Source organism: Toxorhynchites rutilus, unplaced genomic scaffold (genome assembly GCF_029784135.1).
Source record: "Toxorhynchites rutilus septentrionalis strain SRP unplaced genomic scaffold, ASM2978413v1 HiC_scaffold_4, whole genome shotgun sequence".
Lineage (NCBI taxonomy): Eukaryota > Metazoa > Arthropoda > Insecta > Diptera > Culicidae > Toxorhynchites > Toxorhynchites rutilus.
In genome coordinates this window covers 294,172-308,506 of record NW_026599982.1, presented here as the reverse complement: position 1 = coordinate 308,506, position 14,335 = coordinate 294,172, and the positions used below count along the sequence as shown (strand labels likewise).

General features: G+C 37.8%; 1 protein-coding gene across 2 annotated transcripts in view; it reads left to right on the top strand.

Annotated features, from left to right (window-relative positions):
• The window catches only part of LOC129782124 (uncharacterized), a 205,134-nt gene that overhangs the window by 130,747 nt on the left and 60,052 nt on the right, over positions 1-14,335 (top strand). For both annotated transcript variants that reach the window (XM_055789532.1, XM_055789531.1), the window contains exons 9-10: positions 1,101-1,269; positions 10,418-10,573. In XM_055789532.1, the coding sequence (XP_055645507.1) occupies positions 1,101-1,171 (71 nt within the window). In that variant the 3' untranslated portion in view covers positions 1,172-1,269; positions 10,418-10,573. The remainder of the gene's footprint in view (positions 1-1,100; positions 1,270-10,417; positions 10,574-14,335) is intronic.

Below are 14,335 nucleotides of genomic sequence, written 5' to 3'. Positions count from 1 at the left end.
TTAATCTTCTTCCATAACTCTTTACTGCTCGTGCTTGGGTCGATCTCATTGACGTATTCTTGAAATTTCTCCCTCATGAGTTTGTGTTTGCACCTTGTGAACAAACTTTCTCTCCTTTTCATCTCCATTAAATCCTCTAGATTGCCACTGTTGTTGAATTTGGTCCTAGCTTCGTTTTTGCTTCTCCATGCTTCTTCCACTTCTGCACTCCACCAAAACTTCGGTTCGTACCGGTTCTTCTGCTTCGCTTTTTTCTGGATTTTTCGTGCTATCTGTTGTAGTTCGGCCCATCCGTATACTTGCTTTGTGTCCAAATTTCCTAATTGTTCCGTCACTTGTTTCCGGTTGATAAAGTATTTGTTTGTGGTTTTTTGTTCAGTCTTGATTGTGATGTGGATGACAAGGTGTCTGCTGCCAATCCCGTACTGCAGAATCTCCATTTTCGTATCATGGTATAGTGCTGGGGAGACCATAACCAGATCGATCGTGGATGATTTTTTGTTGAGCTCCGCTGGTATGTATGTTGGTTCACCATTGTTCAGCAGGATTATATCCTCGTCATTGATAAAGTCGAAAAGGATTCTCCCTTTCGCGTCCGAGTGGTGACGATCCCATAGATGATGACGTGAGTTCAAATCACCGCCTATTAGAACCTTTTTGTACTTTTCTACGCTTTTGAATAACTTTGTCAGGAATTCTTTGAATTCGTTGACCGATGCACTTGGTGAAACATATATGAAAATATTGCTACATCCATTTTGGTCATATACCTGCCTACACATTGTATATCCTCCGTAGAGTCTACTACGATTGGTCTATTTTTGACTGCCTCATGGATTACGATCATGGAACCACCGTATCCATCTAACCTTGAACTATAGTAATTGTTGTATCTCGGAATTTTGTATTTACTATTTTCATATTGTTGTTTCGTCCAACATTCAGAAATTATTCCAACTGTATACTTTTCTTTAACTAATACTCTGACTAGCTCTGATTTATTCTTTTCCAAACTTTGTATATTGCACTGAAAGATTTTACAGCTCATTTTGGTTATTACTTTTTTGGTAATACTTTTTTACCCTCATGTATATTTTCAGGTGATTGCATCCAGAAATCTTTAGACGATATCTCACATATATCATATATCATATTCAGCCATTCGAAATGACGTTCCTTCACAACAAACAGGCTCAAAACAAAAGAATTCTGATACTGGAAATACGTTGTCTAGCAATGAAAGCACGTCTGTTGTCGATGAATTGAAAGGTATGTACAATAGAACAATCAATTTTTTTTTATTCTTCTAATTTGTTGATTCGTATGTTGTAATTTAAAAACCAAAGATTGTTTAAAGCACTGGTTGGAAAACTTATGAAGCGATCGCCGTTGACGTATTCTATGACCAAAACCGCGTTCTCTCTTGACCTCTCCGTCATTGGTTCCGATCTAAAATTGATTGGATTGTTATATATTTGGATTTTTGAAATATTTTGAGCGTATCAGTGGTGCAATGAGTTTGTTCTCTATGATCGGAAAAATTACCGACTGGACCATTTTTGGATCCATTACATCACGGGAACACCAAGCCGAATGCGTAAATGGGTGCGAATATTACTTCGCTCGGACGCATTCATACGCAAACAATTTTTCATGACTGTTCCATGCGAAAGCAGAACAGAAACCGATGCGAGTGAAAGTACTCACGCCTTGCGTATGTCTGCTTTTCGCGTTGACGGTGGAATGGTGTCATCTGGATACGACATTAGTTTGTATGAGACCAGCTATTCTCTATCAGATTAGTCGCCCTTAAAGAAGTTTTAAATTGCTTGCACAAAATATGTGCAATTTTTCATATTTTCTGTTTGGACAACACATAGGTTCCATGTAAGAACATTTTTCATGATGTTCATTCAGAGAAAAAAATCAGCAGCGATCTTCACTCACAATCAATCGTACAAACAATTACGATAACTCGTACACGCAATAGGCCATGCAATGGATTGAAAGCAACGAAAAACCTTTTTGCTCAATTCGCCCTCACTAGAAGATTTCATGTTTACCTTATTCATGCATCGCCCCAGCTTCCCCCAGATTTTTTTTTCTGATGATCAGGAAGTATATGAATGTTTCGCGGAATTGAAAAAAAAAACATGAAATTGAAAATATATAGCTTCGGTTTGAAATCTTCTTCTTCTTCAATGGCACTAACGTTCCTAGGGGAACTTCGCCGTCTCAACGTAGTATTACTTGCGTCATTTTTATTAGTACTTAGTTGAGATTTCGATGCCAAATAACACGCCTTGAATGCATTCTGAGTGGCAAGCTCTAGAATACGGGTGATCACAGTGCAAGTCGGAGGAAATTTCTTTGACGAAAAATTCTCCCGACCAGAACGGGAATCGAACCCGAACACCCGGCATGTTAGTTATGACGCTAACCACTCGGCCACGGGAGCACTCGTACCAACTTATATGATACGCCAAACGATGATGAACAACGAATGACGAAGCTAGAGAGAATCGCAATGTCGTAGTGTTGATGTTTTCTGAGAAATGAACGAATTATTGATTTCTTGGTCTCTCAGACCTATGCGCGAGTATAGGAGTGTTAACCGTCATGGTGTTTCGTCGAATTTTTTCGGATATGCTAAATCTTTTACGGTTGAACCATAAAAATGATTCCCTGGTGGTGGAGGAGACTGGGAAGAAGAATTCAGGGTCTGCAGGAGTAAAATGCGGACTTAGAGAAGGTGCTCCCGTTCTAAAATAGTAGTATTCAAATTCAGAGTGCCGAGGAAAATATACCATACTAGTGGTCAATGATTCTATAAATGTACCTTTTTTGAACTAGTAGCTATTAGGACCAAGCAGAAATATTCAAACAAATGAGCTATTTCATTCAACATTCAAAGAACAGGTAATTTTGAACAGAAAAAAAATTATGTTGGTACAATAATAACATTGTGCATCATTCTCATTGTGTACTTTTTTGACGTAGGACTACGTCTTTCATTTCTATACCGGGGTGTAAAATCAAAGTTTCGAAAACGAAAGCGTTACGCCGGAGACCGAGATTTTGAGTGTTAATAGCTCCTAAACAACTGAACGAAATGGTATGATAAACACTTCATTCGAAAGATAAAATGTCTACGCGTTCTATACTTGTTACTTTCTGATCCAAAAACTTGTTTCAATAGTCTTAAATTTGCTTTCAAAATAGGCTATTGAAATCACCAATCGGTATATAAGCGAGCGCCGCTCGGAAATCCACTCAGTTCTAATTGAACAGCGATTGGAGCATGTTGTCGCTGTTGTGGTGAAGCTCTTCATTTATCATGAGAGCGCGGATGAACGGTGTCACCAAGAGCCTGTTTGTGCACCTTAGGCCAGAAGGGAATCCATCAGGAGGAGAGTGATGCTACAAACGGTTCCCCGGGAAGATCTCGAAGCAGCCGCTACACACACACACACATACACGCACGGAATTATTTCCGTTTGAATCGAGAAAGATCCGGAAAATAATCTGCCAGTTCCTCTAGGAATTTAAAAATACATTCATGTGAAAGAGTTTATTTGAATGTTTTCTATCCATGTAACACTGTGACCAAATATGTTTCAATCAAGTGCTATTAACAGATGGTTATCGAGTTAGCATTAACCACTGGTGGGCTTCCAGTATCGAGGAAAATGTGGAAATATCTAATCGTTACTGAAAATAATCTGCCAGTTCCTCTGGGAATTTAAAATTACATTCATATGAAAGAGTTTATTTTAATGTTTTCTATCCATGTAACACTGTGACCAAATACATTAGGTTTTGTGATTTTTCAATCAATCGCAATCAACAGGATAGCTTCTGAAGATTATTCTTCCTCATCAGTAGGATATTTCCGTATCCAATATTGGATGTATAAAACCTTGTGCCTCCAACGTAACGCTCTCGTTTTCGAAGTTCTCCAAATATTCATTCATTCAGAATGAATTCAGATTCAACTTCATACAAATGATCTCTAAATCAACGATAGTCCTACGTCACCCTTGCGGTTATACCATTGATATAACCCACTTCCTGTTTTCCTCAAAAAATCATGAAATGGTAAATTTATCAATATACTAAAATACCATTTCATTCAAAAACAATTATTCTGCACCATGTTTATTTCAAAATTATATTTAATGTAACTTTTAAAATTATGACATCATACTTTTTTATTACAAATATATCTGTTCTTTTTGATAACAAGAAATAAATATTCGCTCGGTTAATCGAATACTGAAAAACAATTATTCGAATGAATCGAATATTTAAAAATGACCCCACGATTAATCGACAATTGAATAAACGAAAAATTTAGACATCTCTATTTGCAGTCAAATCCCTTTCCACAGTCCTCTGTATATTTATACCGTTTCCCCTGCGCACTTATTGACGACACGGTCACACCTTTATTCCACACATCTTGGTTGAAACCAAGACGGGTCTATGGTACTAGGTGAGGCCGTTTCTTCACTAAGTTGGTTAGGGGAGCGGTATATGAAAACAGTACGGAAGAAAGCAGAAGGGGAATTTTTTCCTTGAAGTGTGAAAGAGACAGACTGATCACGAGCGAGCTTGGGCACAAGCGTATTGTGTTTTGTTTACAAACAAAACAGTAGACTTCCAAGATAGCTGAAGAGTGGTTTTAGCAAGTTGACCCACCTTAGGAATACTTCTACGCACCTTGGTTGAAACTAATTCATATTCAAAGATAATTTCGCTATATCTTTTCTCTGAGTGTACCATAAGTCACAAACGTCATAAGGATAAACAAAAGCGCTTTGTGGTTCACTTCGAGAAAACTGTTTTGCTTTTAATATGAATATTCAAGTTATCAACACTTATTAAATTCATTGCTTACCGGTCATTCATTACATTTTTTGTTTTTCTTGGTTGAGAATAATACTATAAAAACTGTGCCTCATAAGAAAGTGCTGGTTAGAAACTGTGATGGAATATAAAGAAGTATAAACATCATTGCAATCTGTTTTAAGATCTTATGGAAACCCTAAAAGTGATGTCTCAAACTTCGGCGGAAAGTAAAAACTCTAGCCGGGAAACCTCACCTAGTCGCAAAAATTGCCATTCAGGTAATTTATACTATAAACTAACGCATATTTTTCTTCTGTTTTGTTTATACAATTCATTGGGACCCAAAAAATTCTTCATTCGTGTGATAAATTTTGCTAATTGTTCGAAATGGATGTTTTTTAGTTGTTTTTCTAAAATGTTCAATTATGATGTGAAAATTTCCAGATACAGTAAGTTACATCTTATTCGACAGATCTGACGAATTTATGCAAAGCTACATCAGTTTATGCGACACCTACGTTAGGCCGCGGTGCAATTGCTTGTAGCTCATTAATGCTGGTTTAGAGTTCCCGTTAACGTGAACTTGAACAGGTGGTGGAATAGTACGATCATTTCACGGATGATTTTGTTCACGTTCACGTTCACGTTCATATTAAAAGTTCGGCAGTAAACGTGAAGTAAATAAATATCGATCTTCAATAAAGTAGTTTGGGTGAAGCATACAGTTGTTCATCAACCCGAAGCAACGAAGTTTTGACGTAGAACTACGTCTTTCATTTCTATACCGGGGTGTAAAATCAAAGTTTCGAAAACGAAAGCGTTACGCCGGAGACCGAGATTTTGAGCGTTAATAGCTCCTAAACAACTGAACGAAATGGTATGATAAACACTTCATTCGAAAGATAAAATGTCTACGCGTTCTATACTTGTCACTTTTTGATCCAAAAACTTGTTTCAATAGTCTTAAAATTGCTTTCAAAACAGGCTATTGAAATCACCAATCGGTATATAAGCGAGCACCGCTCGGAAATCCACTCAGTTCTAATTGATCTAATTGAAAAAATGATCACAAGTGTAAGTGTAAATTTTGTGTTGTGGTGAAAATTACTTGATATGTGAAACGATTTATTTCAATTTTCATAAATAAAAAACCAAGCTGTTTTTCCGCTCGAGAACGGGTCGTTTGGTTAAGCGGCGAGAAAAATTGTAGAAGTGAAGAAATATTAGAAAAAGTGACTTCCCATATGCTCTACATATAGTATAGTGTAGGTGTTGTTAGTCCAATTAAAATTCGCATTGGGTTGAATTAAACACAAACTAAAAATTATAAAAGAAAATTACTTTTTCCGTTTCCAATATGTTTTCTCTATATTAAGGTTAAAGTGGAAGCTAGCAACAAATGGCTGCCACAATGGCGCTCATTTCTTTCATGTCCCTCCCTCATCACTCGCCCGAAAATCAATAATTTTGCGAAACAGTGTGAAGAAAATGATCGTTTTCGCACACTTCCCATCAAAACTCGAGCAAGTGCTCTGAAAGTTAAATTTTCATTTTTCAATCTTCGACCATGGTTTTGTTTGTTTGGTGAAATTCGTTATTTTTTCGACACTGATGCCAGACAACATCATCGAAACAGCTATAAAAACTACTCAATAAAATGTTATTCCTTAGTCATAGCGTTTCATGTCATGAAAATCAATAGAATAAAATTTTATTGATATCAATACAATTATTATTTTTACGTTTAATGGGTGTATAATGTAAGTTTAAGCAACTTTAACATTGGGTAAGAAAATTGTATTGCAGAGCTCGGAACTCTGCCACGGCTGCCTATGCTTTCAAAAATAGTAAACGGAAAAGTATTACATTACATCAAAATGCCTCGGCCAACGAATATGTTCGAATATGCTCTCCAACGTGAATAGGTTCACAACAATACGATCAACGAAGGAAAATATTAAGGAATTCACCTCTATTCCGGATCCCGAACGGGTTGAAATTGGCAAAATAATGCATTTTGTAACCCGTTCGACTTCTTCTTCTTCTTCTAAATCGTGGGACTTTGACAATCCCCACTGTCAAATGGCACAGCATACTTGCTATCAAGACGGGTCTATGGTACTAGGTGAGGCCGTTTCGCCACTAAGTTGGTTAGGGGAGCGGTATATGAAAACAGCACGGAAGAAAGTAGAAGGGGAATTATTTGCTTGTAGCGTGAAAGAGACAGACTGATCACGAGCGAGCTTCGGCAATAGCGTATTGTGTTTCGTTTACAAACAAAACACAGTAGACTTTCAAGATGGCTGAAGAGTGGTTATAGCAAGTTGGCCCACCTTAGTATATACTTCTGCCAAATTCTTGAGTGTAGTTTACATACCATTGTTGTATTTTTTCAGTGACGTCGTTCTTGATCCAGTTGATTGCATCGTGTGGTAAAAACCGATTGTGGATCACCTCGTTCGACTGGAGCCCGGCTTTAGCCAGACTATCAGCTATCTCGTTGCCTTCCAGGTTCACGTGCCCCGGAATCCACTGAATACAGGAGTTGGTTGTTATGGCTGTTTCCAGGATTTCCTGAATGATTTCGTCCCTTTCTGTTGCATCTAGTTGCCCTCTGATGAACTCACATCCAGACTTCGAATCAGTAAGAATAACAGCATTATTGAGCTGGTTCCTCTTCAAATACCGTAGAGCTTCTCCAATCGCTTCCAGCTCAGCCGACATCGTACATACAGAGTGATTTAGTTTCCTGCTGATCATCCTCTTGCTGTAGTCATCGTAGATTCCAATGCCACAGTGATCGTTGTCCTTCGAAGCATCCGTATAGATCTTCCGGTGGAACTTGTATTGTCCGTGAATTTTTCCCAGTTGCTTCAAGATTCTGGCTGATGTATTTCTTTTAGTCCATGGTTGATCATCAATTTCTGATTGAACCCATACAACTTGTGAGATCTCGCTGAAAACATCCTTGTACTCCTCGAACTTCCGCTTCTTGGTAAGTTTGCTTATCTGCTGGTATGTCGTTGTGGGCAATTAACTGCCTCCAGACTGGTGTTGAGTACTGTGCGTGTCTAACTATTTCCTTTGCCGTTGTTAACTTCCGATGAAATTGCAAGGGTGGTTGACTGGCTATAGCGCAGAGAGTGTTAATTGGTGTTGTTTTTGAACAACCCGTTATTTTTCTCAAACAAACGTTATTCGTGACCGTGAGTTTTTCCAGGTTCGTTTTTGAAGAGTTTGCGTATATCGAAACCCCATATTCCAGGTAGCTCCGAACTATTGCGTTGTACAGTATGTTTAGGGTTTGAGGGTGTCCTCCATTTCGTGTACTGCTCACGACCTTCAGCATGTTATATGTGCTCCATAAGTTAATGAACGATCGAGTGTAACCCCAAGGTATTTGTACATGTTCACCGATTCCAATTCTGTGTGTCCTATCTTTAGCTTCAAAACTTTTTTATTGAGCTGGAATAACATGACTTTTGTTTTGATTTCATTTATTTTCAGGTTCAAATTTTCAGTTTTACTCTTGAATTCGTTCAAAAAGATCTGGCCGCGGTTTTGAACGTCTTCGAAGTTTTTACCTTTGATTATCTCCATGAAGTCGTCGGCGTATTGCACCAGAACTACTCCTTCCGTTATTCCATTGTGTAGCTGTGCCGTATAGATGTTGAACAATACAGGGGACAAAACGTCTCCTTGAGGAAGTCCATCTCTGACGGTCCTTTCAACTGTCCTCGTTCCTACCTGTATTTGGATTGTTCTATCCTTAAGGAAGTTCACAATCCATTTGATAAATTCGATTGGAGTACCGTATTCAAAGAGGATTTGTTCCAGAGTTCCTGTTTTTACGGTGTTGTACGCATTTGACATATCAATGAAGATCGCACCTGCTACTTTACCTTCTCTTTTGATAGCGTTAATGTGGTTCGTGACGTAGCTCAAGCATGTTGTGGTAGAGTTATGTCTTCGGAAACCAAATGATGTATTCGGCAACACACGCTTCTTCTGGATAAATTGATTGAGTTCACCTAGTACTGCCGAGTTAATAATCTTCAAAGGGCAGTAAAGCATGGAAATCGGTCGTAGGTTGCTGATTATTTCTGGGTTCCGTCCCGGTTTTGGTATAGCAATTACTTTTATTTTGTTCAACGCTAAATCAGCTCTACCATTTTTCCACATTCTGTTGAGGTCGTAAATCACGCTATCTCGAACATCTGGTTTTATACTTCTTAACATTTCGTAGCTAAGGCCATCTGGGCCTGCTGCAGATGGCTTCTTCTTCTTATGTAGAATTTCGTTCCATTTTTCCACGCTCAAAATGTCGTACGTGACCTCCTTGTAGAGACAGTCACCGTAGTCGTCCCCACTTGGGAAATTGGCATTCAGGAATTGGATTGCGGCTTCTTCGTCTTCATGTACGACCGAGGGCTGGTTCATTTTCTTCTTTTTGCCCGTTAGTCCGTTAATCTTCTTCCATAACTCTTTACTGCTCGTGCTTGGGTCGATCTCATTGACGTATTCTTGAAATTTCTCCCTCATGAGTTTGTGTTTGCACCTTGTGAACAAACTTTCTCTCCTTTTCATCTCCATTAAATCCTCTAGATTGCCACTGTTGTTGAATTTGGTCCTAGCTTCGTTTTTGCTTCTCCATGCTTCTTCCACTTCTGCACTCCACCAAAACTTCGGTTCGTACCGGTTCTTCTGCTTCGCTTTTTTCTGGATTTTTCGTGCTATCTGTTGTAGTTCGGCCCATCCGTATACTTGCTTTGTGTCCAAATTTCCTAATTGTTCCGTCACTTGTTTCCGGTTGATAAAGTATTTGTTTGTGGTTTTTTGTTCAGTCTTGATTGTGATGTGGATGACAAGGTGTCTGCTGCCAATCCCGTACTGCAGAATCTCCATTTTCGTATCATGGTATAGTGCTGGGGAGACCATAACCAGATCGATCGTGGATGATTTTTTGTTGAGCTCCGCTGGTATGTATGTTGGTTCACCATTGTTCAGCAGGATTATATCCTCGTCATTGATAAAGTCGAAAAGGATTCTCCCTTTCGCGTCCGAGTGGTGACGATCCCATAGATGATGATGTGAGTTCAAATCACCGCCTATTAGAACCTTTTTGTACTTTTCTACGCTTTTGAATAACTTTGTCAGGAATTCTTTGAATTCGTTGACCGATGCACTTGGTGAAACATATATTGAAAATATTACTACATCCATTTTGGTCATATACCTGCCTACACATTGTATATCCTCCGTAGAGTCTACTACGATTGGTCTATTTTTGACTGCCTCATGGATTACGATCATGGAACCACCGTATCCATCTAACCTTGAACTATAGTAATTGTTGTATCTCGGAATTTTGTATTTACTATTTTCATATTGTTGTTTCGTCCAACATTCAGAAATTATTCCAACTGTATACTTTTCTTTAACTAATACTCTGACTAGCTCTGATTTATTCTTTTCCAAACTTTGTATATTGCACTGAAAAATTTTACAGCTCATTTTGGTTATTACTTTTTTGGTAATACTTTTTTACCCTCATGTATATTTTCAGGTGATTGCATCCAGAAATCTTTAGACGATATCTCACAAAATTCAGCCATTCGAAATGACGTTCCTTCACAACAAACAGGCTCAAAACAAAAGAATTCTGATACTGGAAATACGTTGTCTAGCAATGAAAGCACGTCTGTTGTCGATGAATTGAAAGGTATGTACAATAGAACAATCAATTTTTTTTATTCTTCTAATTTGTTGATTCGTATGTTGTAATTTAAAAACCAAAGATTGTTTAAAGCACTGGTTGGAAAACTTATGAAGCGATCGCCGTTGACGTATTCTATGACCAAAACCGCGTTCTCTCTTGACCTCTCCGTCATTGGTCCGATCTAAAATTGATTGGATTGTTATATATTTGGATTTTTGAAATATTTTGAGCGTATCAGTGGTGCAATGAGTTTGTTCTCTATGATCGGAAAAATTACCGACTGGACCATTTTTGGATCCATTACATCACGGGAACACCAAGCCAAACTGATGGTATTGGATTACATCACGGGAACACCAAGCCGAATGCGTAAATGGGTGCGAATATTACTTCGCTCGGACGCATTCATACGCAAACAATTTTTCATGACTGTTCCATGCGAAAGCAGAACAGAAACCGATGCGAGTGAAAGTACTCACGCCTTGCGTATGTCTGCTTTTCGCGTTGACGGTGGAATGGTGTCATCTGGATACGACATTAGTTTGTATGAGACCAGCTATTCTCTATCAGATTAGTCGCCCTTAAAGAAGTTTTAAATTGCTTGCACAAAATATGTGCAATTTTTCATATTTTCTGTTTGGACAACACATAGGTTCCATGTAAGAACATTTTTCATGATGTTCATTCAGAGAAAAAAATCAGCAGCGATCTTCACTCACAATCAATCGTACAAACAATTACGATAACTCGTACACGCAATAGGCCATGCAATGGATTGAAAGCAACGAAAAACCTTTTTGCTCAATTCGCCCTCACTAGAAGATTTCATGTTTACCTTATTCATGCATCGCCCCAGCTTCCCCCAGATTTTTTTTCTGATGAGGAAGTATATGAATGTTTCGCGGAATTGAAAAAAAAAACATGAAATTGAAAATATATAGCTTCGGTTTGAAAACTTCTTCTTCTTCTTCAATGGCACTAACGTTCCTAGGGGAACTTCGCCGTCTCAACGTAGTATTACTTGCGTCATTTTTATTAGTACTTAGTTGAGATTTCGATGCCAAATAACACGCCTTGAATGCATTCTGAGTGGCAAGCTCTAGAATACGGGTGATCACAGTGCAAGTCGGAGGAAATTTTTTTGACGAAAAATTCTCCCGACCAGAACGGGAATCGAACCCGAACACCCGGCATGTTAGTTATGACGCTAACCACTCGGCCACGGGAGCACTCGTACCAACTTATATGATACGCCAAACGATGATGAACAACGAATGACGAAGCTAGAGAGAATCGCAATGTCGTAGTGTTGATGTTTTCTGAGAAATGAACGAATTATTGATTTCTTGGTCTCTCAGACCTATGCGCGAGTATAGGAGTGTTAACCGTCATGGTGTTTCGTCGATTTTTTTCGGATATGCTAAATCTTTTACGGTTGAACCATAAAAATGATTCCCTGGTGGTGGAGGAGACTGGGAAGAAGAATTCAGGGTCTGCAGGAGTAAAATGCGGACTTAGAGAAGGTGCTCCCGTTCTAAAATAGTAGTATTCAAATTCAGAGTGCCGAGGAAAATATACCATACTAGTGGTCAATGATTCTATAAATGTACCTCTTTTGAACTAGTAGCTATTAGGACCAAGCAGAAATATTCAAACAAATGAGCTATTTCATTCAACATTCAAAGAACAGGTAATTTTGAACAGAAAAAAAAATATGTTGGTACAATAATAACATTGTGCATCATTCTCATTGTGTACTTTTTTTTCAATCATCCTCAAAAAATCATGAAATGGTAAATTTATCAATATACTAAAATACCATTTCATTCAAAAACAATTATTCTGCACCATGTTTATTTCAAAATTATATTTAATGTAACTTTTAAAATTATGACATCATACTTTTTTATTACAAATATATCTGTTCTTTTTGATTACAAGAAATAAATATTCGCTCGGTTAATCGAATACTGAAAAACAATTATTCGAATGAATCGAATATTTAAAAATGACCCCACGATTAATCGACAATTGAATAAACGAAAAATTTAGACATCTCTATTTGCAGTCAAATCCCTTTCCACAGTCCTCTGTATATTTATACCGTTTCCCCTGCGCACTTATTGACGACACGGTCACACCTTTATTCCACACATCTTGATTGAAACCAAGACGGGTCTATGGTACTAGGTGAGGCCGTTTCTTCACTAAGTTGGTTAGGGGAGCGGTATATGAAAACAGAAACTTGGGCACAAGCGTATTGTGTTTTGTTTACAAACAAAACAGTAGACTTCCAAGATAGCTGAAGAGTGGTTTTAGCAAGTTGACCCACCTTAGGAATACTTCTACGCACCTTGGTTGAAACTAATTCATATTCAAAGACAATTTCGCTATATCTTTTCTCTGAGTGTACCATAAGTCACAAACGTCATAAGGATAAACAAAAGCGCTTTGTGGTTCACTTCGAGAAAACTGTTTTGCTTTTAATATGAATATTCAAGTTATCAACACTTATTAAATTCATTGCTTACCGGTCATTCATTACATTTTTTGTTTTTCTTGGTTGAGAATAATACTATAAAAACTGTGCCTCATAAGAAAGTGCTGGTTAGAAACTGTGATGGAATATAAAGAAGTATAAACATCATTGCAATCTGTTTTAAGATCTTATGGAAACCCTAAAAGTGATGTCTCAAACTTCGGCGGAAAGTAAAAACTCTAGCCGGGAAACCTCACCTAGTCGCAAAAATTGCCATTCAGGTAATTTATACTATAAACTAACGCATATTTTTCTTCTGTTTTGTTTATACAATTCATTGGGACCCAAAAAATTCTTCATTCGTGTGATAAATTTTGCTAATTGTTCGAAATGGATGTTTTTTAGTTGTTTTTCTAAAATGTTCACTTATGATGTGAAAATTTCCAGATACAGTAAGTTACATCTTATTCGACAGATCTGACGAATTTATGCAAAGCTACATCAGTTTATGCGACACCTACGTTAGGCCGCGGTGCAATTGCTTGCAGCTAATTAATGCTGGTTTAGAGTTCCCGTTAACGTGAACTTGAACAGGTGGTGGAATAGTACGATCATTTCACGGATGATTTTGTTCACGTTCATATTAAAAGTTCGGCAGTAAACGTGAAGTAAATAAATATCGATCTTCAATAAAGTAGTTTGGGTGAAGCATACAGTTGTTCATCAACCCGAAGCAACGAAGTTTTGACGTAGAACTACGTCTTTCATTTCTATACCGGGGTGTAAAATCAAAGTTTCGAAAACGAAAGCGTTACGCCGGAGACCGAGATTTTGAGCGTTAATAGCTCCTAAACAACTGAACGAAATGGTATGATAAACACTTCATTCGAAAGATAAAATGTCTACGCGTTCTATACTTGTCACTTTTTGATCCAAAAACTTGTTTCAATAGTCTTAAAATTGCTTTCAAAACAGGCTATTGAAATCACCAATCGGTATATAAGCGAGCACCGCTCGGAAATCCACTCAGTTCTAATTGATCTAATTGAAAAAATGATCACAAGTGTAAGTGTAAATTTTGTGTTGTGGTGAAAATTACTTGATATGTGAAACGATTTATTTCAATTTTCATAAATAAAAAACCAAGCTGTTTTTCCGCTCGAGAACGGGTCGTTTGGTTAAGCGGCGAGAAAAATTGTAGAAGTGAAGAAATATTAGAAAAAGTGACTTCCCATATGCTCTACATATAGTATAGTGTAGGTGTTGTTAGTCCAATTAAAATTCGC